A 21,338-nucleotide genomic window follows, 5' to 3' on the forward strand; every position below is an offset into this window, starting at 1 on the left:
GATTTTATGATATTATCTAATATATACTGTTTTCTATTTTGAGTTGGCCGATGATATCTACTCAGTACCCGTGTTTTGTACTGACCCCTACTTTTATGTTTTCTTCTTGTTTATTTGTGGAGTGCAGCAAACGTGCCGTCGCCTTCGACTCAAAAGTAATTCAAGCCAGTCTTACTACACCGGAAATTCAGGGTGAGCTAATGCTTCTAGCTTGGACTGGATCTTCTTCTTCAAGTCTTGATGCCTTGAACTTCCGGCATGGACTAGCTTCTTATGTATTTTTAGTTTTTAGAATACTCTTAGTTTAGTCATTTGATCGTAGATGTTCTTGTGGTGATGACTTCCAGATTTTGGGGATAATAATAGTTATTGATTTTATTAATGAGTTTAAGTCTTCCGCATTACTTTATGTTGATATTACATTGAAATGTTAAGGTTTAGATTGGTTGGTTCGCTCACATAGGAGGGTAAGTGTGGGTGCCAGTCGCGGCCCGAATTTGGGTCGTGACAAACTTGGTATCGGAGCATTAGGTTCGTTGGTCTCATCACACAAGAACGAGTCTAGTAGAGTCTTAAGGAATGGTAGGGGGACACCTTTACTTTTCTTTAAGAGGCTATAAGACTTTAGGAAAATTCCATTCTTTCTTTCTTTCGTGCTACTACTTGAATCCAATTGGTATCTAGGTGATACAAATTGGTATCTGACCATCTTCACTCTCTTTCGCAGATGGTTAGAACTAGAGCAACGACTACGCCAACACCAACACCAGCACCGGCTGGACAGGGTGCGTCTGAGCCAGCTACTGGGGCTGTAGCTCGAGGAAGAGCAGCGGCAAGAGGCCGTGATAGAGGTCGTGGGAGGACGTCCTCTAGGGGAAGAGGACAAGCACCTAGCCCATCTGATACTAGGGCAGTGACTCCTCCACCGACTGAGGAAGTAATAAGAGAAGGAGAGGATGGGGAAAATGAACAAGTGCAGAATGAGGGATTGCCACCCCAACCTACCCCAGAGATGATCAATCAGGTTCTCGCCTATCTCAGTGGGTTGTCTGATCAAGGTCAGGCACCTCTAGTGTTTTCTGCGCCAACACCTCCGGTTTCAGAAGTACAACATGCAGCCACTATGGCTCCTCGTATGGATGCCTCATTGGACATAGGCACATTTCCACGTCTGGCTACTGGGCCTATAATGACAAATGATCAGCATGAACTTTTCAGTAAGTTCTTAAAATTGAAACCTCCGGTCTTCAAGGGTGCTGAATCGGAGGATGCTTATGATTTTCTGGTTGACTGTCACGAGCTACTATACAAGATGGGTATAGTAGAACGGTTTGGTGTGGAGTTTGTGACTTATCAGTTTCAAGGGAACGCCAAAATGTGGTGGCGGTCGCATATTGAGTGTCAACCAACAGAGGCACCACCTATGACTTGGGCCTTATTCTCTAACTTGTTTATGGAGAAGTATATCCCCCGGACGTTGAGGGATAGGAAAAGGGATGAGTTCTTGAGCCTAGAGCAAGGTAGGATGTCGGTCAATGCATATGAGGCTAAGTTCCGTGCACTATCCAGATATGCCACCCAACTTTGTTTCAGTCCACAAGAGCGGATTCGTCGTTTTGTTAAGGGGTTAAGGTCAGAGTTGCAGATTTCAGCCTTACAGGTAGCGGCTACGGCAAAATCCTTCCAAGAAGTGGTAGATTTCGTGGTAGAGGTGGAAGGAGTGAAGCCAGATGAATTCACCATGACATCGACATCAAAGAGGTTTCGAAAGGGAGGTAAGTTTAATGGTTCTTACTCTAGAGGACAGGGTTCCGGAGGTTACGCAGTTTGACCCATTCAGTCTTCACTACAGACTGTAGTTGGGGGTCCACCTCCGACCGGTCAGCACTTCTCTGAGAGACCTATGCATGAACCAGAGAGTGCTATGGATGTGGGGAGATTGGACATATTAAGAGATATTGTCCAAAACAGAGTTACAGACCTCCAAATGTTAGAGGTAGAGGTGGTCATGGTAGAGGCCGTTATTCTGGAGGACATGGTGGCCGAGGTAATGGTGGCCACCAGAACGGCCGAGGTGATGGGCAACCTGTAGCCACTACATCACAACATGGTAGGGGCAACGGACAGACGGGTGAGAGGGCCCATTGCTACGCTTTCCCTGGGAGATCTGAAGCGGAGGCATCTGATGCTGTCATCACAGGTAATCTTCTGGTTTGTGATTGCATGGCTTCTGTATTGTTTGATCCTGGATCCACATTTTCTTATGTATCTTCCTCATTTGCTAATGGTCTAAATTTACATTGTGAATTACTTGATATGCCTATTCGTGTTTCTACTCCGGTGGGTGAGTCTGTGGTAGCTGAAAAGGTATATAGGTCCTGTTTGGTGAACTTTGTGGGGAGCAACACTTATGTAGATTTGGTTATCTTAGAAATGGATGATTTTGATGTAATTCTGGGTATGACTTGGCTTTCTCCGCAATTTGCGATCTTGGATTGTAATGCTAAAACTGTAACGTTAGCCAAGCCTGGGACAGATCCGTTAGTGTGGGAGGGTGACTACACTTCCAATCCGGTGCGTATCATCTCCCTTCTTCGTGCTAAGAAAATGGTTAGTAAAGGGTGTTTAGCTTTCTTGGCACATCTCAAGGATGACACTACCCAAGTACCTTCAATTGAGTCGGTTTTCGGTGGTCCGTGAGTTTCGGGATGTGTTCCCTGCAGATCTTCCTGGTATGCCACCAGATAGGGATATTGATTTCTGCATTGACCTTGAACCAGGTACTCGCCCCATTTCTATACCCCCTTATAGAATGGCTCCCGCGGATTAAGAGAGTTAAAGGCACAACTTCAAGAGTTGTTGAACAAAGGCTTCATTAGACCAAGTGCATCCCCTTGGGGTGCTCCGGTTTTGTTTGTGAAAAAGAAGGATGGGAGTTTTTGGATGTGCATAGACTACCGACAGTTGAACAAGGTAACCATAAAGAACAAGTACCCTCTTCCTCGCATTGATGACTTGTTCGATCAGTTACAAGGTGCTTGTGTCTTCTCTAAGATTGACTTGAGATCCGGTTATCATCAATTGAAAATACGGGCAACGGATGTGCCAAAGACTGCTTTTCGAACGAGGTATGGGCATTACGAATTTGTAGTGATGTCTTTTGGTCTTACGAATGCCCCTATTGCGTTCATGAGCTTGATGAACGGGATTTTTAAGCCATATTTGGACCTCTTCGTGATCGTATTTATTGATGATATACCGATATACTCAAAGAGCAAGAAAGAACATGAGGAGCATTTGAGAATGGTATTGGAAATGTTGAGGGAGAAAAAGCTTTATGCCAAGTTCTCTAAGTGTGAGTTTTGGCTAGATGCAGTGTCCTTCTTGGGGGACGTGGTTTCAAAGGATGGAGTGATGGTGGATCCTTCTAAAATCGAGACAGTGAAGAATTGGGTAAGACCTACTAATGTGTCAGAAATAAGGAGCTTTGTTGGGTTAGCTAGCTACTACCGCCGATTTGTCAAGGGATTCTCTTCTATTGCTTCCCAACTGACGAACTTGACTAAGCAGAATGTTCCATTTGTATGGTCGGACGAGTGTGAAGAAAGCTTTCAGAAGCTCAAGACTCTGTTAACTACTGCACCGATTCTCACCTTGCCAGTGGAGGGTAAGAATTTCATTGTCTATTGTGATCCATCCTATTCGGGTTTGGGTGCAGTGCTAATGCAAGAGAAAAATGTGATTGCTTATGCTTCAAGACAATTAAAAGTGCATGAACGTAACTATCCAACTCATGATTTGGAATTGGCTGTGGTAGTGTTTGCATTAAAGCAATGGAGACACTATTTATATGGGGTTAAGTGTGAGGTCTACACGGATCATCGTAGCCTTCAGTATGTCTTTACTCAGAAGGATTTGAACTTGAGACAAAGGAGATGGATGGAGCTACTAAAGGACTACGATATCACTATCTTGTATCATCCGGGAAAGGCGAATGTTGTAGCGGATGCTTTAAGTAGAAAGACGGGAAGCATGGGAAGTCTAGTTCACTTGCAAGCTTCTAGACACCCATTGGCTAGAGAGGTTCAGACTCTAGCTAATGACTTGATGAGATTAGAAGTAAATGAGAAGGGAGGATTGTTGGCTTCTGTGGAGGCAAGATCTTCCTTTCTTGACAAGATTAAGGGAAGACAGTCTGATGATGAGAAACTGCGCAGAATTCAAGATAAGGTATTGCGAGGAGAGGCTAAGGAAGCACAAATTGATGAGGAAGGTGTTTTGAGGATCAAGGGAAAGGTATGCGTACCCCGCGTCGATGATTTGATCAACACTATTTTGACAGAGGCTCATAGTTCAAGGCATTCGATACATCCGGGTGCAACCAAGATGTACCGTGACCTAAAGCAACACTTTTGGTGGAGTATAATGAAGCGTGACATTGTGGACTTTATTGCCAAATGTCCAAACTGTCAACAAGTAAAGTATGAACACCAAAGGCCCGGAGGAACACTTCAGAGAATGCCCATTCCGGAATGGAAATGGGAGAGAATCGCAATGGACTTCGTGGTTGGTCTTCCAAAGACGATGGGTAAGTACGATTCCATCTGGGTGATTGTTGATAGGTTAACTAAGTCTGCTCATTTCATTCCGGTCAAGGTGACTTACAATGCAGAGAAGTTAGCCAAACTTTACATCTCGGAAGTAATGCGATTGCAGGGGGTTCCACTCTCCATTATATCAGATAGAGGTACGCAGTTTACTTCTAAGTTTTGGAAAACACTGCATGCGGAATTGGGTACTAGGTTGGACCTTAGTACCGCGTTCCATCCTCAGACCGATGGTCAGTCTGAGCGAACGATTCAAGTGTTGAAGGATATGCTTCGCGCATGTGTGATAGAGTTTGGTGGCCATTGGGATAGCTTCTTACCCTTAGCGAAATTTTCATACAATAATAGCTATCACTCAAGCATTGATATGGCTCCATTTGAAGCATTGTATGGTAGGAGATGTAGGTCCCCCATTGGTTGGTTTTATGCGTTCGAGGTTAGACCTTGAGGTACTGATCTTTTGAGGGATTCGATGGAGAAGGTGAAATCTATTCAAGAAAAGCTTCTAGCGGCGCAAAGTAGACAAAAAGAATATGCAGATCGAAGGGTTAGAGACTTAGAGTTCATGGAGGGAGAACGAGTCTTGCTGAAGATTTCGCCCATGAAAGGGGTGATGCGGTTTGGTAAAACGGGTAAGCTAAGTCCAAGGTACATTGGACCATTTGAAGTACTTAAGCGAGTAGGGGAGGTGGCTTATGAGTTAGCCTTGCCTCCAGGGCTGTCCGGAGTACATCCGGTATTCCATGTGTCGATGTTGAAAAGATACCATGGGGATGGAAACTACATTATCCGTTGGGATTCAGTTCTGCTTGACGAGAATTTGTCTTATGAGGAGGAACCTGTTGCCATTCTAGATAGGGAAATTCGCAAGTTGAGATCAAGGGAGATCGCATCCATCAAGGTGCAATGGAAGAATCGGCCGGTTGAAGAAGCAACTTGGGAGAAGGAGGTCGATATGCGAGAAAGATACCCACACTTGTTTACAGATTCAGGTACTCCTCTTCGCCCTTGTTTTCCTTCTTGTGATCGTTCGGGGATGAACGATGGGTAAATTAGTATCTATTGTAACGACCTGTTTAGTCGTTTTGAGCAGCAGACTTCAATTTTGGAGAAACTGGCAGAAACGACGGACCACGCGACAGACCGTCATGGGCACGACGGACCGTCGCGGGGTCTCGTTTCAAAACACTTAGAAAATCTGAAATTGGGTACTGAAAATTGACTCTCTGAACTTCGTGACGGAATGGAAGGACGGACCGTCACAGGTGTAACGGACCGTCACAGACCCTTCAGAGAAATTGAGTCTCTGAACTTTGTGACGGGCAGCAGGACGGACCGTCGCAGGCATGACGGGCCGTCATAGACTGCGCAATCCTAGTCTGGGTCGGATTTCTTGATACGTTTTAAGGGACGTTTTTGACTATTCTTGCCTTAATTATAAAGTTAGTGGGTTAATGTTAATAAGTCTAATTACTTGGGGGTTAAAAGAGGTAACCTTAAGTTAATTAGTGGGGCATTATTGCCATCTTTTATTCTTAATTATATACTAATTAGGGTAAAAGAAAGAGGGTTGGAATAAGAAAAAAAAAAGAACAGAAAGAGAGAGAAGGGAATCGATAGAGAGAGAGACGACCGAGAAGGGGAAACACAAAGCTTTGGAGAAAATTTGCTTGCTTGATCACTAATCTTCGGTGGAGGTAGGTTATGGCTTTCATGCTATTCGTAGTAAACTCTTAATAGAGAATGATATGTGTTAGTAGTATTGTGAACCTTCTATATGCTTAATTGTATGCTTGCATGAATGATGTGATTATGTAATTATGAATAAATAAGTATGATGAAGCTATTGAATCCCAAATCTTGAAAAGAAACCCTAATCTACTTTGTTAATGATGATGCCTTGGTATAAAAGAAGGCTTGATGAATGAAAGTAGTGAGATTAGGGGATCGGGTGCCACGTTCCGGTACCAGGATAGTATATGAGGATCGGAGTGTCACGTTCCGACACCAGGATAGAATATGGATCGGGTGCCACGTTCCGGTACCAGGATAGAATATGGATCGGGCGTCACGTTCCGACACTAGGATAGAATATGGATCGGGTGCCACGTTTCGGTACCAGGATAGAATATGGATCGGGTGCCACGTTCCGGTACCAGGATAGTATATGAGGATCGGAGTGTCACGTACCGACACGAGGGGAATAAAGATAAAGAATCTTGAAAGATGTTAATATATTCAATCTAATGAACCTAATTCCCAAATGAGTATGATGAGGAGGCGTGAGTCTTCATTGATGAGCTTGGTGTTGTAACCAAGAGCTATGGTAATTGTAAATGCTGCATGCTAAGGATATTAGTTGATTTTATGATATTATCTGATATATACTTTTTTCTATTTTGAGTTGGCCGATGATATCTACTCAGTACCCGTGTTTTGTACTGACCCCTACTTTTATGTTTTCTTCTTGTTTATTTGTGGAGTGCAGCAAACGTGCCGTCGCCTTCGACTCAACAGTAATTCAAGCCAGTCTTACTACACCGGAAATTCAGGGTGAGCTAATGCTTCTAGCTTGGACTGGATCTTCTTCTTCAAGTCTTGATGCCTTGAACTTCCGGCATGGACTAGCTTCTTATGTATTTTTAGTTTTTAGAATACTCTTAGTTTAGTCATTTGATCGTAGATGTTCTTGTGGTGATGACTTCCAGATTTTGGGGATAATAATAGTTATTGATTTTATTAATGAGTTTAAGTCTTCCGCATTACTTTATGTTGATATTACATTGAAATGTTAAGGTTTAGATTGGTTGGTTCGCTCACATAGGAGGGTAAGTGTGGGTGCCAGTCGCGGCCCGGATTTGGGTCGTGACATTTCCCTATTCCTTCTTAAAAGTATTACTAAATTATAATTAAGACACTAATGACCAATATAAGTTACAATTGTAGGTATTGATTACTCCATTACTCTTTTAATTTATTTATTCAATAGTTAAGAATTTATGGATTACTATAAATACTAAAACCATGTCATCTTCACCAATGCAAGAATTTTTTTTCCCTTTCTTCATCATATTTATACTAAAGTACATCACTTTGGTTATTTCTAATTTTATAATATATAGTTTATTTGTTACTAACTTTTACAATGTGGAAGATAAGATGCGCATTTGACAATTTTGTAAATTCAAATTCAATGAGAACAATATCTAATTTGAGTTACCAAGGTACATCACTTTGATTATGTCTATTTATATATATATATATATATATAGATTCTTTGTGACTAACTTCTATTGTTAACACTTAACAGTGTGGACGAGTAGACGAGTATATGACAATTTTAGAAATTCAAATTCAATTTTGATGAGTACAATATTTCACTCATGTTACTCTTTTTATTTCAGTTTGTTTGATGTCTTTTATTTATAATATTTTTTTTAATTCTTTTTTTTGTTTTTATTGCTTTTTTCCTCATTATTGATGATTTTAGTGTACTTCTTATTTTGCGCATTTTTTTTAATAATCTTTATTATTTATAATGGAAGACAAGATGAAGATATGACAATATTTAAGTTTAACTTTCATAAACTCACAAGGAAAAGGAACCCTACATTAATGTTTATGTCCATTAATCTTCAAATGGTGTAAGTGAACATTGAGAGTGTGCACAAATTGAATAATTAGAGGCTAGGATAATTTTCTTTGGTATTCCTACAAAGATTATTTTGTTTATTTGTTTAATTTTAATTTATTTTAATTTTCTTTGGTACTCCAACAAGGATTCTTTGATTAATTTATCTAAATATAATTTATACCTACACTAAATAATATTGTTGAAATTTCAGGTATATTAATTTTAACTTTGAAGACTTGAATCGTTTTGTTTATTATCTTTTAAGATTTTTTTAATGGTTTCAACATTGTATATATTTTATTTTGAATAATGAAATCAATTTTGAGGATTAGGAAATTTCACAATTTTTATTTATGTTTACCTTTTAGAATAATTTAGAAATTGTAACTAAAATATAGGTAAGTTTAAAGTTGTATTTTAGTTAATACATATATATAATTTGAGTTTAATTTATTTGAATACTTTATATTATTTACGTATTTGAGACTATTTATTTTTCAATCTATTCATTTTTATATAAATAATAGGCAGTATATTATAATCGTAGTAAAATTAGTCAAGATAGAAAATGATTTACAAACATTTCATAATTTAAGATTAGTGAAAGATAAAAAAAAAAATTCATTACTAAAGGAAAGTATAATACTTTTGAAGGAAAAGAATAGATATTAGAAAAAAACTATATTTACATTAAGCTTATTATATTATTAAATTAAATTTAAATTTCATAAAGAGTTCAACTTATTACATTAAATTTATTTTTCTTATTAAAATAAAGAGAATAAATTTAGGATTTTTTTTATAATTTCGAAAATTCTTAAGCGATTTCAAATTACAAAAGATATAAAATTTAAGTTTTAATAATAAACTTAATTAAGACTTAAAATTTGATATATTTAGATTAAAGACTATAAAGAATCTTTAGAAATATATTTAGTAATCAACTATTCAAAAAATTAATTATTTAGCAAATTTAACGAGTAATTTTTTATCGCGCAAAGCGCGGCTAAGTTCACTAGTTAATGGATAAAAGATAATATTTTTCCTATTTTATTCTATAGAGTATTAAGCATGAATTATTTTATTCATGTTTATTAGTCAAATTAATTAATTAAAACAAATTAATTTCATGCTCATTTATTGAAAAATTCACTTCAAGAAAACAATAAAAATAAGGATAAAATAGTAAACTAGCCTAATTTATTGAGGAGCGTGAAACTTAAAATGATGATGATTAAATAAGAACGAGGAGAGTAATTAGATCACAAGTTTACCAAGCTCCCTTCATTCAAAGATTTTGTATCTAGTCAAACTCCATTATTTAATTATGATGATAATGATCATAATCAATATAACAATGACATTATTTTTCTTGTTTTATCCTTGAGAGTTATTAACTTTGAGAGTTATGAATATGACTTTTTAAAAGACTGTGAAATCTAAAATGGTGATATATAAATATTCCATCTTTTTCTATTTAATTGTTCACTTTAGAAGTGATACACATATTAAGAAACCAATTACTATCATATGTTAGTTATAATTTTTACTCTTTAACTTAAAAGGTTACGCAACTCCCGAGGTATAATAAATGTATTTTCTGGTTTCAAAAATCATGCATTATAACTTAGTAATACTAGAAATTTTCTATTAATTAAATAAGGACATATTAGAAAAAAAATTGTTATCCTTTCTTGATTTATTAAAATGGACAAGTAAATAGGAACAAATATAAAAAATATATGAACAAGTAATTAGGGACAGAGAGTAGAAACAAAGTATAATTACACGCCATACGATGACGTTGTTATAGAAAATCAAACGACGTCATATTAAGCATGATTGGCCTCTTATCTTTACGCGCGTCTGAAAAGCATGGGGAATGGCAAATTTGTTATTCCCAAGAAAGGTCAGGGGTATTTCTGCATATAAATGAATTCATTTCCATCGTTCTCAATTTCACTTTCTCCTGGACATTTCATCGAACAGGTAGTAGTCAAAACCCTAAACTTCTTCAGAAATTGTAAGCATAATCGGAAGAATTTGGAGCAGGAGAGATCAGAAATGGGCGATGTAGCTGATAAAGTTGCTTATTTTCAAGCGATTACTGGACTTGATGATCCCGATTTGTGTGCGGAGATTCTCACTGCACATAATTGGGATCTCGAATTAGCGTTATCAAATTTCACTTCCAATCCTCGTGCTGCTGCTGATGCAGATGCATCTGAAGCTACTACTTCTAGCACGAATCCTGAACAAGTAGAAACCGGACTTGTTGGTGCTGCTGGTGGTCCGCCGGGGCTTGCTTGGAAGATTGTTACGTTGCCGTTTTCAATTATTTCAGGTAGTTTAGGGTTAGTTTCAGGTGCGGTTGGATTTGGCGTGTGGGCGGTTAGTGGTGTTCTATCGTATGGGTTAGGTATGATTGGGCTGAATTCGGGACGGAATGGTGAGTCGTCGTCGTCGACACGTTTGTTGTCGGTATCTGCAGCGGTATCAGAAGCTATGGATTTTGTTGCGTGCTTCGAGAGGGATTTTGGTAGTATAAGGCCGAATTTTGTTGCTGAAGGTTTTATGGATGCATTGCAGAGGTCTAGGAATGAGTATAAGGTACTGTTTGTTTATTTGCATTCGCCGGATCATCCAGATACGCCTGTGTTTTGTGAGAGGACGCTATGTAATGAGGATTTGGTGGCGTTTATTAATGAGAACTTTGTTGCTTGGGGTGGGAGTATTAGAGCTAGTGAAGGTTTTAAGATGAGTAATAGCTTGAAGGCGTCAAGGTTTCCCTTTTGTGCTGTTGTAATGGCTGCAACAAACCAGAGGATTGCTCTGCTTCAGCAGGTATGACAATTTATGCCACTAGTCCTACTTAGCCTTGGAAATTTCCGTGAACTTATTTGGTTTGACACTGTAGTTATATTATTGACATGCTTACTGCAAAATGCTCAAACGTTTAATAAAAACACTTTATGAGGAAACAACATCTCTACCTTGCAAATGTTGGTAAGGTATGCTTACACCCTACCCTCCCATTGCCCACTTGTAATTTTTTCCCCTTTAATAAATTTTAGACTTTATGGATGACCACAAGTAACAAATTTGTATTGTAAACCGATATTTAGGTAGTTCTGTAAACCCCTCTACAAAATAAAACCATGAACACTAAGAAGCTATGAAAATAAATTCGTAGCACCAGTCAAAGACTTCTAGTTTGATTCTGCATTTACAGAGGAATTCTTTGCACACCAAAAACATGATAGCAAAATACAGTCTTGCTTGATCTTCTATGGAGTTCTACTTTTATCCTTTCCATATATTCCACCATATGCAGCTGGAATGATCCTCCAGTAGCTTCTATTCCTTGCCCCAATCCCAGCGTCCTCCCAGATAGAAAGAGTGTCATCAATCTTGCTAGGCATTGTCCATGATATGCCTCCGAGATGGATAAAAATCTTGTACAGCTGATGAGTAATGCTGCAGGGTAAAAACAGATGTCCTACTGTCTCAGCTGCTTTCCCACATAAGCATCAATTTGGAACTAAGATAATACTTCTCTTTTTCAAGTTTTCATGTGTCAAAACAGCCTCTTTGGCTTGCAGCCATGTAAAACATGCAACCTTAGGAGGTATCTTAACTTACCAAAGTTGTCTCCAAAGGCACTTAGAGGTCTGGGGCTCAGTCATGTTCATGATCTTATAGCCTGAACTCACGTTGTATTGCCCCTTATTATGTCCAGTCCACCACAAGCAGTCCACCTCCTCCTTCAGTCATTGGAAAGATTACAAATGTTTATAAAGATGAACTAGTCTAGGTATTTCCAACTCATTAACATTCTTTTGAGAATCAACTCCCGGTCATGAGATGACCACATTTCAGCCGCTGTTGTGTTCTGATGTTGTGCTAGAGCAAACGTTTCAGGAAATAGCTCATCCAAATTTTTGTTTCCCAACCACCTTTCTTTCCAGAAAATTGTTTTGTTTTCCATTATATACTTTGATAACAAAGGGGCTCTTTAAGAAAGGCCATCATGCTCTGATTGAGCCCAAATGTCTAGTTAGTTTATTTAGTTGGCATTTTTTTGCCACTGTAAACAATGTGGATAACTTTTTGGATTTTGTTAGTTCCCTATCTCTAGTACAGTAGAGTAGTTAGGGCCCTTTTGACTGTTTCTCAAGTTTTTGCCAAGCTAGCTCCATATATTGCTGTTTGTAGCAGCTTTCTTGCACATTGTGCTTTGTGACTTTGCATCTTCTTGATGCTTTCTAATATCATTTAATTTCGTTAACATAAAAAAAACAGTTTCACCATATGAGTCATTGACCTCCTTGGTAGCACAAAAGTCTAGCTCCCCATACTTTTAATTTGATCATATTTTCCCCATAAATAATGTGATTCCTGAGCATACCCAGTGTTTGGAAGGCGTAATTGATAGATACTAATAATAACGTAATATAGAAATTAAAATATAACAGATCTTCTTCTCACATGCTCAAACGCACTCCAATTTTGCTCTCATCAGAATGAGCTACAAGTTAGACTTAATACTTTCATGGCAAACTAGTTTGACTACCACCAAGTCAACTATATAAAAATAAATTTAAAGGTAAATAAGTATAAATGAGTCAATTTACTTTACACTATAAAGACAACTAAACCAAGTAACTCTACCTAATTCCTAAAGCTGAACGCAACCAAACACCCCATCTGCTATTTTGTACTTACGAAGCTCAATGACCAGTACATCTTGTGTTGCTTCAGCGTGGACCATCTTCTCAAGACATTTATGGTAATCCATCCACACTTCTTAATCTAAAGTGTCATTTTCATTGGTATTATAAACCAATCCCGGGTTCTAATATGGCTCACTATATGCAAAGGTCGATGGAATAAGTTGCTTAGACTTCACTTTTGGTGTTGCACTCATGTCAACACGACGTGGGTGTGGGATTGGTAATGGATTTGGTCAACCAATTTTGGATTGTTGATTAAAATCGATGGAGAAATTTGGGACTCATACCTATGTTTCTGAAAATTAAAAAAATAATAAGGTGAAATTAAAGAAAATGGAATAGCTTGTACGTAGGAACTTCTATGTCTATTCTTTTCCTTCTATATCCTTTTGGGATTCTCCTCAAAAGACCTTGTTATTCGCATAATGTCATTAGTTAAACATATAACTCTATTCTTAGATCTTTGTATTATTTTTAGCCGAATTCCTATCTCTTGCACACATCCGTATCCTTAAATTTAGATCACGAAGGATCCAACCTCTAGATCCACATAAAAATGGACACACGCACTCGCGTTCGGGCAAGCTAATTACACCATTGCCTTCATGTTTGAATGAACAATCTTATATCCTTTTGGTTCAGTATGCTCAATGACCTGAAATTATTTGGTACTTGTTTCAAAATAAGTTGCATAAACCTAAATGACCTCCTATTGAAGTAATATAATAGTAAAGATGGAATGCTAGAGTATATAATATTCATTTAAAAGGTAGAAAAAGTAAGTTTACTAGTCACATGGTTGTACAAAGGAATGAGATTAAGGTGAGAATAGGAGAATACAACTAATTTATTCACAATGAATTTGAAAACCTGCATGCCTTTTGATGCTTACATATTTTCTCAGAATGATTTTAGTGTGGACTTACTGTTTGAAATGGTATATGGTCAATTTGTTAAACATATTGTCCTCCCCGTTTCTTGTAGTTTGTTTACCTTGTTCTCATGGTATTTTTTTTGTCATTAAAGGTCAACTGATTCTGACTTCCATTATCATTTATATGAAGCTAGTATTTGACCATAAATTTTCAAATACTTTTGGCAAGTCATTTTTGAGTGAAGTTTCACAATACAGTTGGCCATAAATTTTGGAGGAAATATTTGACTTTTTAAAGAAATATGATTTATACCCATAAGCTCCACAAGGCTACTAAAAATATTCATAAGTTTTTATTATCATTTCATGTTTCGTGAAATAACATGACAACAAGAACAATTAATATGAATCTGAAAAGAGAGGGAGAAAAGAAAAGGAAAATACCATTGATTTGTATGCGAAAACTACTATTACTACTTGTGATTGAAAGTGACTTCAGAGAGCATGCTCGAATAAAAACTGTATAAAATATGTATATAACTGTATAAATTTGTTACAATGAACTAGGACTGAATTTCGGTCCAAAATTATAAATGATGGGTGTTTATATAAAACATAAAAGTATGAGCCTATGGGGTAATTTTCAACCCTTAAAGTTTCCAAATAATATAATTTGGCACAAATACTAGTTTTTTCTAGTATTTGTGAATTTGGATTGTATGCCAAAAATATTTGCCAAATAATGGCAAGTTGTATGGCCAAACTATATTTGCCAAGTTTTTTTCCAAATATTTTTGGGAATGTGTATGGCTAAACGAGTTCGAAGAATTAACATGCTAGGCAAAACATCACACTTTCTTTGTTTTGATAAGGAGCAAACATAACACACTTGTAGAATATATTCTCGGTTTATTATTAGAGGCAATTGTGATTAGGAAAAGAAGACAAATTTACCCTTGAAATTTGATAAATGGTACGCCTATGCCCTTCGTTATACTTTGCGTTTCATCTTAGCCCCTGCTGTCCAATTATCGGTACACACATGCCCCTCTCACTAACGCCCCCTCATTCCTTACACGTGTCTAAATCCTAAGCAAATACCTGTTTGACCATTGCTTTTAACCCATAAACCAACAACCCGCCCCATAAATCCAGTACCTACCCAATTTCCTCTCAAACATCCTTAAGTCAATTAAAAGACCCAAATATTTTAAGTCTCGTTCGTATCTCACAAATCCTAGCCTTCATCAGTGTAAGCTCGTTGATTTCATATTTTTTCTTGGTTTTCACTACATGTTCGTTTATTCATTTTGTGTTCGTCATATCACTGAGATCCTAAGTCACTTTCGTATCTCACATATATTGTTTTCCTTTTTTGATTTGCATTCATAGGTAGTAAAGAAATGTGTTGTTGCGTTTTGCTTTTCACTTTTCATTTGTTTCTTTAGCTTTTGTGTAGAATATGCTTTTTACAGTGAAAATGAAGTTCACGTTTTAGGGTTTCACTTATTCGAAAAATGAAGTTTGTTTTCGAGGGTTTCACTTTAGAGTATTTTTATGTTGCTTGTTAGCTTTTGGCAACTTTTTGTCAAACAAATAATTTTTTTGTATTTATTTGTTGGTGTGGTAATTTCATTTTCTATTCCTTTAGTTTCAGATTCCGCCGACTTTATTCTATTATTTTGTCTTCATATGTCTACTTTATCCATTACTTTGTCTTCATGCCTTTATGTTGTAGGTCCATAAGAAATAATTAATTGTTATTAATTTCATTCTAACTGTAGGACCACTTGTTTAATTGTTAATTACTAAACGTGGACTGCTTGATTAATTGTTAATTGGGATCTTTGTTAATTACTAAGTGTGACTTACTAAATTAGTATGTGACTGTGATTTACTAACTTTTTATGTAACTGTGACTTATTAACTGTGACTTACTAACTTACTATGTTACTTTGACTTGCTAACTAATTCCTAATTGATTTAATAACTAACTAATATGAATATTGCAAATGTTGCATAGTTAGTTAATAACTAAACTAATGTGAATGTTGCATAGTTAGTTACTCCCTCCATTGCATATTAAGTTAATTTTTAGGTGTTTCACACCCTTTATTTAAGTAGATTAAAACATAAATTGAACTTAGTTTTTCATTTTTACCCTTATTAATTATTGTCAAATTTATGATTAAAATAACTAAAAATTAGTTAATCACTAATTCCAATACTAATTAATGAAGGAAAAAATTGAAAGAACACTCTAAAAGTAGCTTGAAAACTGAACATTTAAATTAATTTGAAAAATGAAAATGCCTCAAAAATTAACTTGATATGAAATGGAGTGAGTAATAACTAACTATGCAACATTTGTAACATTTACATTAGTTAGTTAATAACTTGTTAGTTATTAGCTAACTATGCAACATTCACATTAGTTATTTATTAAGTCAATTAGGAATTAGTTAGTAAGTCACAATAACATTGTAAGTTAGTAAGTCAAAGTCACATTGAAAATTAGTAAGTCGCAGTCGCATAGTAAGTTAGTAAGTCACAGTTAGTAATTAATAGGTTCCAATTAACAATTAAACAAGTGGACTGTCTACCGTTTGTAATTAACAATTAAATAACAATCAATTATTTTTTATGGACCTACAACATAAAGCATGAAGACAAAGTAATTGAATAAAGTAGACATGAAGACAAAGTGATGAAATAATGTCAGTGGAATCTGAAACTAAAGGAACATAAAATGACATTACCAAACCAACTAATCTTAATACAAAAAAAAACAAACATTTTTTAACAAAAAGTTGCACGAAAGTCTAACAAACAACATAAAAATACTCTTAAGTGAAACCCTAGAAAACAAACTTCATTTTTCGGATACGTGAAACCCTAGAAAGTGAACTTCATTTTCACTATAAAAAACATATTCTACACAATAACTATAGAAATAATTGAAAAACAAAACGCAGCAACACATTTTTTTACTACCTATTGATGCAAATCAAAAACAGAAAAAATATGTGAGATACGAAAGTGACTTAGAATATTTGGGTACCTTTGACCAGATCTCACTGATATGACGAACACACGTTGAATCGACAAACATGCGGTGGAATCGACCAAGAAAAACTATGAAATTGACAGGTACCTTTGATCGGATCTCAATGATATGACGACTACACGATGAATCGAAGAACACGCGGTGGAATCGACCAAGGAAAACCATGAAATCGATGGGTACCTTTGACTGGGTCTCAATGATATGACGAACTGGCGGTGGAATCGACCAAAAAAACTATGAAATCGACGAACTTTACAATGATGAAGGCTAGGGTTTGTGAGATACGAACGAGACTTGGAATATTTTGGTCTTTAATTGACTTGGAATATTTTAGAGGGAATCGGGTGGTATTGGGTTTATGGGGTGGGTTGTTAGTTTATTGGTTAAAAACAATGGTCAAACGGATAGTTGCTTCGGATTTAGACTCGTGTGCAGAATGAGGGGGCCGTTAGTGAGAGGGGCATGTGTGTACCGATAATTGAAGGGCAGGGGCTGAGATGGACGCAAGGGCATAGATGTACCATTTATCAAAGGTCAGGGGTAAATTTGTCCTTTTTCCCTTGCGACTAATTTGATAAAGATTCCCATTCATGTATACAACATTTATATCTTTCAAATAATTGAAATTGCTTCTATTAGTGTCTTTCCTTCCATCTTCTTCTGCCCCAAGAGTATCCACTCTTTCTGAAAGGTTAGTTTAGCCATTGTTATGTGTCCTAAAAAGTTATTGGATTCCATTTCAGTTCTCCAAGATATGCTTAACAAATATTTGAACCTTAAGGGGTTGTTTGGTTCAAAGAGAAGTTAGATAGGGATTAGTATCACAGGAACTAGTAATGCAGGATTAGTTAATAGTTTTGTAGGGATCAGTTTGTACATGAATTGTTAAAAGTGACCTCATTGTTTGTTGGAAAGTTGTGCTTGTCATATTCCTTATTGCTGAGATATTACAATGTAGAATATTGTGCCTATGAAAAGGAGTCCGCCTACTATGGTAAATAATAGACAGACCAAAGATTATGCTACTGCTCTAATATTCCTCATTGATGGATTTTCTGTACAAGTTCATTGAGGCAAAATGTATATTCTCATGATATTAGCTGTTTTTCATTCATGCCCTTGAGCATGTTGTGTTCCTTATTTCTGTAGGTTGAGTATTATAATCCGATGTAAGCAAGTGAATGTTCTAGTCTGGATTATAATTGTTTTCTTCGGATCCAAGGGCTGGCTGCCTCTCCCCTTTAACTGTTACTTTGAAAAAGATTACATGATTTAGCACTTTGTAACTGTTGACTCATGTTTGTGTGTATTTCACTAATCTATTCTATGTCCTAGTGCATATGCTTCCTTTTTTGTGTTTGTTCCACTTAATGCCTTTTTGCTAGCTAGCTACAGAATGCTATTAGGCTTGTGGCCTAATGTGTTAAAAACCAATTGATGCTATATTTGCCACATAAGAGTCGCACACAAAAAGGTAAAGAGTCCCACACAAAAAGAAAAGGGCAACCTAGATCTGTCATACTATAGTTGGTACTACTATTTTCTGAAGGAAGCACACTTGTCTCAATGACTTCTTTGTGTGTGGAAAAATGAACTTGCTTCATTGATCTTCTTCTAGCCCGATAACTTGTGTACTTATTTTGGTGAACAACACTGTAGGCAGAAGGGCCAAAATCTCCCGAAGAATTGCTTACAGTACTGCAAAGAGTAATCGAGGAAAGTGCCCCCGTGCTTGTCACAGCCAGGGTTGAGGCAGAAGAAAGAAGAAACAATATACGTTTGAGGGAGGAGCAAGATGCTGCTTATCGTGCTGCACTAGAAGCTGATCAAGTAAGTGCTTTTAGGATCCAAATATGCATTCCCTCTCTTCAAGTTACTTTGTTATGGGGAAAAAGCTTTACACTGATCAACTGTTTGCCCTTTACTAGGCTAGAGAGCGCCAGAGGATAGAAGAGCAAGAGAGGCTGGAGAGGGAAGCTGCTGAAGCTGAAAGGAAAAGAAAGGAGGAAGAAGAGGCCCGGGAAAGAGCAGCACATGAAGCTGCTGAAAGAGAAGCTGCATTAGTAAAAATACGCCAGGAGAAGCTATTGTCATTGGGCCCTGAACCTGAGAAGGGTCCTGATGTTACCCAGGTAATCATGTTTCTCTTGGTTTTCATTGTACCAAAAAAAAAATCATTATTACAGATATTGGTAATAAGGGGATCCTTGCAGCAATAGTAAAGCTGTATCTATTTGACCAATAGGTCATGGGTTTGAGCTGTGGAAGCAGCCACTAATGTTTGCATTAGGGTAGGTTGTCTATATTACACCCCTTGGGGTGCGGCCCTTTCCCGTAACTTGCTTAAGCAGGATGCTTTGTGCAGCGGGCTGCCTCCCCCCCCCCCCCCCCCCCCCCCCCCGAATTTTGGTGAAAGACATGGTTTTCCGGTAAAGATTGAAGCATTACTGCTCATACCTGATTTTATTTCTTGATGCTCCTCTGTTGCTTACCAATATTTTGTTTCATTCTATTGGATGTTCTAGAGTGTTTTCTATGGAGCTAGAGTGTTTTCTATGGAGTCTCATTGATTTGATTTGCAAAGATTTTAGTGCTCAAGGTTGGAAATTATGTATAACTGGCTTAATTTTGAGTAGAAAGTTCATGTTAAATGCATATAACTCGAGGGAGGGAGAGGGGACAAAGTGCATAACTGAAACTGAATCCCTCAGTGAACAGAAAGGTGTTCATACTGTTGTCTTAATTAATTTGGATAATTCAGGTTTTGGTACGGTTTCCTACTGGAGAGCGCAAGGAGAGGAGATTTCATTGTACTACAACATTACAGTCGTTGTATGACTATGTCGATTCTCTAGGATGCCTAGCGGTTGAGAACTACAGTCTTGTATCCAACTTCCCTCGCACTGTATATGGTTCAGAGAAGCTCAGTTTGTCCCTGAAAGATGCCGGATTACATCCTCAGGCCAGCCTTTTTATCGAATTGAGCTAAATGAGAACTTTAGAAGTCGGTATGGTTTAGAAAATTTTCCTACTATAATGTTTGTAATTCGTCAGAGTAGTTTTAGCAATTGAATTCAATAGAAAAAATTGTTTCCTATACTGTTCTTTTGTTTCTGTGACAACAAATAAATAAGCGAATGGATTTTACTTGTGGTAGCAAATTTTAGTACACATTTGTAAAGAAGCTTGTTTTCCTGTATTTTTGGGCAACACTAACGTCTGCTTGGCTGATCTGTCTTATATATTCTGCAAAGATGACACAAAAAAAAGAAAATATAATGTGACCTGAAATATACAGATCATGAGTATTGATAAGCAAATTTATACTATTTATTACTCATCATAGCTATAATTACCTTTTGAGATTAACAATATACAGTAATTACGTGGGTTGACTTCGAGTTTGTAGAATTAGTCATGTTTGTATATGTATAATTCGTCAGGATATACAAATAAATATGTATAATATACAAATTTTTTGCTTATATACATATACAATTCCAACTCTCTGCCTCTCTCGCTCGCCTCTCTGCTCCCTCTCTCAATCTCGCTCGCCTCTCTCCTCCCACTCCCAATTTCGCTTGTCATTTATACAAATGTATATGCATAATATACAATTCTAATACATATACAATTCAACTCTCTCCCACTCTCTGCCCTCTCTCGCTCGCGTCGCTCCACCCTCTCTCGATTTCGCTCGCCTCTCTCCTCCCTTTTTCAATCTCTCTTGCCATATATTATAATTAAATATATATAATGTACAATTATTTAATCAATATATATATATATATATATATATATATATATATATAAAATTCACCTTTCTCCCACTCTTTTTCCCTCTCTCTCGCCTCTCTCCTCTCTCTCCCAGTCTCGCTCGCATTCTCCTCCATATAACATGTAGCTACAAATTGTAATTATATCTCCTCCATATAACATGTAGCTACAAATTGTAATTATCAAAGTATAGATATGAAGAGTATAATTATTTTTAACCATATAACATGTAGCTACAAATTGTAATTATCAAAGTATAGATATGAAGAGTATAATTATTTTTAAGTGGCTATATGTAAAAGTTTCCTATAAAAAAATCAAAACGATCATGTGGGCAAAAATAATGGCTTCGCCCGGACTCGAACCGGAGACCTTCAGTGTGTTAGACTGACGTGATAACCAACTACACCACGAAACCCTTGTTGGTATCAAATTGGATCAGCAAGGTTAGTAATCCAGTGGACTTCTACTAACATCCTTTTGTTAATAATATTATACCTTCCAAATTCAGATGATTATTTAATGAAGGGCAGACTATCATTTTTCACTTTGTTTATCTGATTGAATGAACAAGTTCAACTTAAAACTCATGCCAAATGTGAAATACAATTTCGAATCTGCTTTGTCTACGAACAAGGAAGCTGTA

At 36.9% G+C, this 21,338-nt stretch overlaps 1 protein-coding gene and 1 non-coding gene across 2 annotated transcripts; one reads left to right on the plus strand and one right to left on the minus strand.

The window, feature by feature from the left end:
• The first annotated feature begins 9,916 nt into the window (after positions 1-9,916).
• LOC101263734 (plant UBX domain-containing protein 10-like) lies at positions 9,917-20,076 on the plus strand. The gene is made up of 4 exons (XM_004244600.5): positions 9,917-11,085; positions 18,575-18,745; positions 18,844-19,047; positions 19,677-20,076. Exons 1-4 carry the CDS (start codon positions 10,174-10,176, stop codon positions 19,902-19,904), a joined length of 1,515 nt encoding a protein of 504 aa, XP_004244648.2. The 5' UTR covers positions 9,917-10,173; the 3' UTR covers positions 19,905-20,076.
• Positions 20,077-21,036: 960 nt separating this feature from the next.
• On the minus strand, positions 21,037-21,110 carry TRNAV-AAC (transfer RNA valine (anticodon AAC)). Its single transcript has one exon. It is a non-coding gene; the product is annotated as a tRNA-Val (tRNA).
• Positions 21,111-21,338: the final 228 nt, after the last annotated feature.

The sequence above is a fragment of the Solanum lycopersicum genome, chromosome 8 (assembly GCF_036512215.1).
Source record: "Solanum lycopersicum chromosome 8, SLM_r2.1".
Taxonomy (NCBI): domain Eukaryota; kingdom Viridiplantae; phylum Streptophyta; class Magnoliopsida; order Solanales; family Solanaceae; genus Solanum; species Solanum lycopersicum.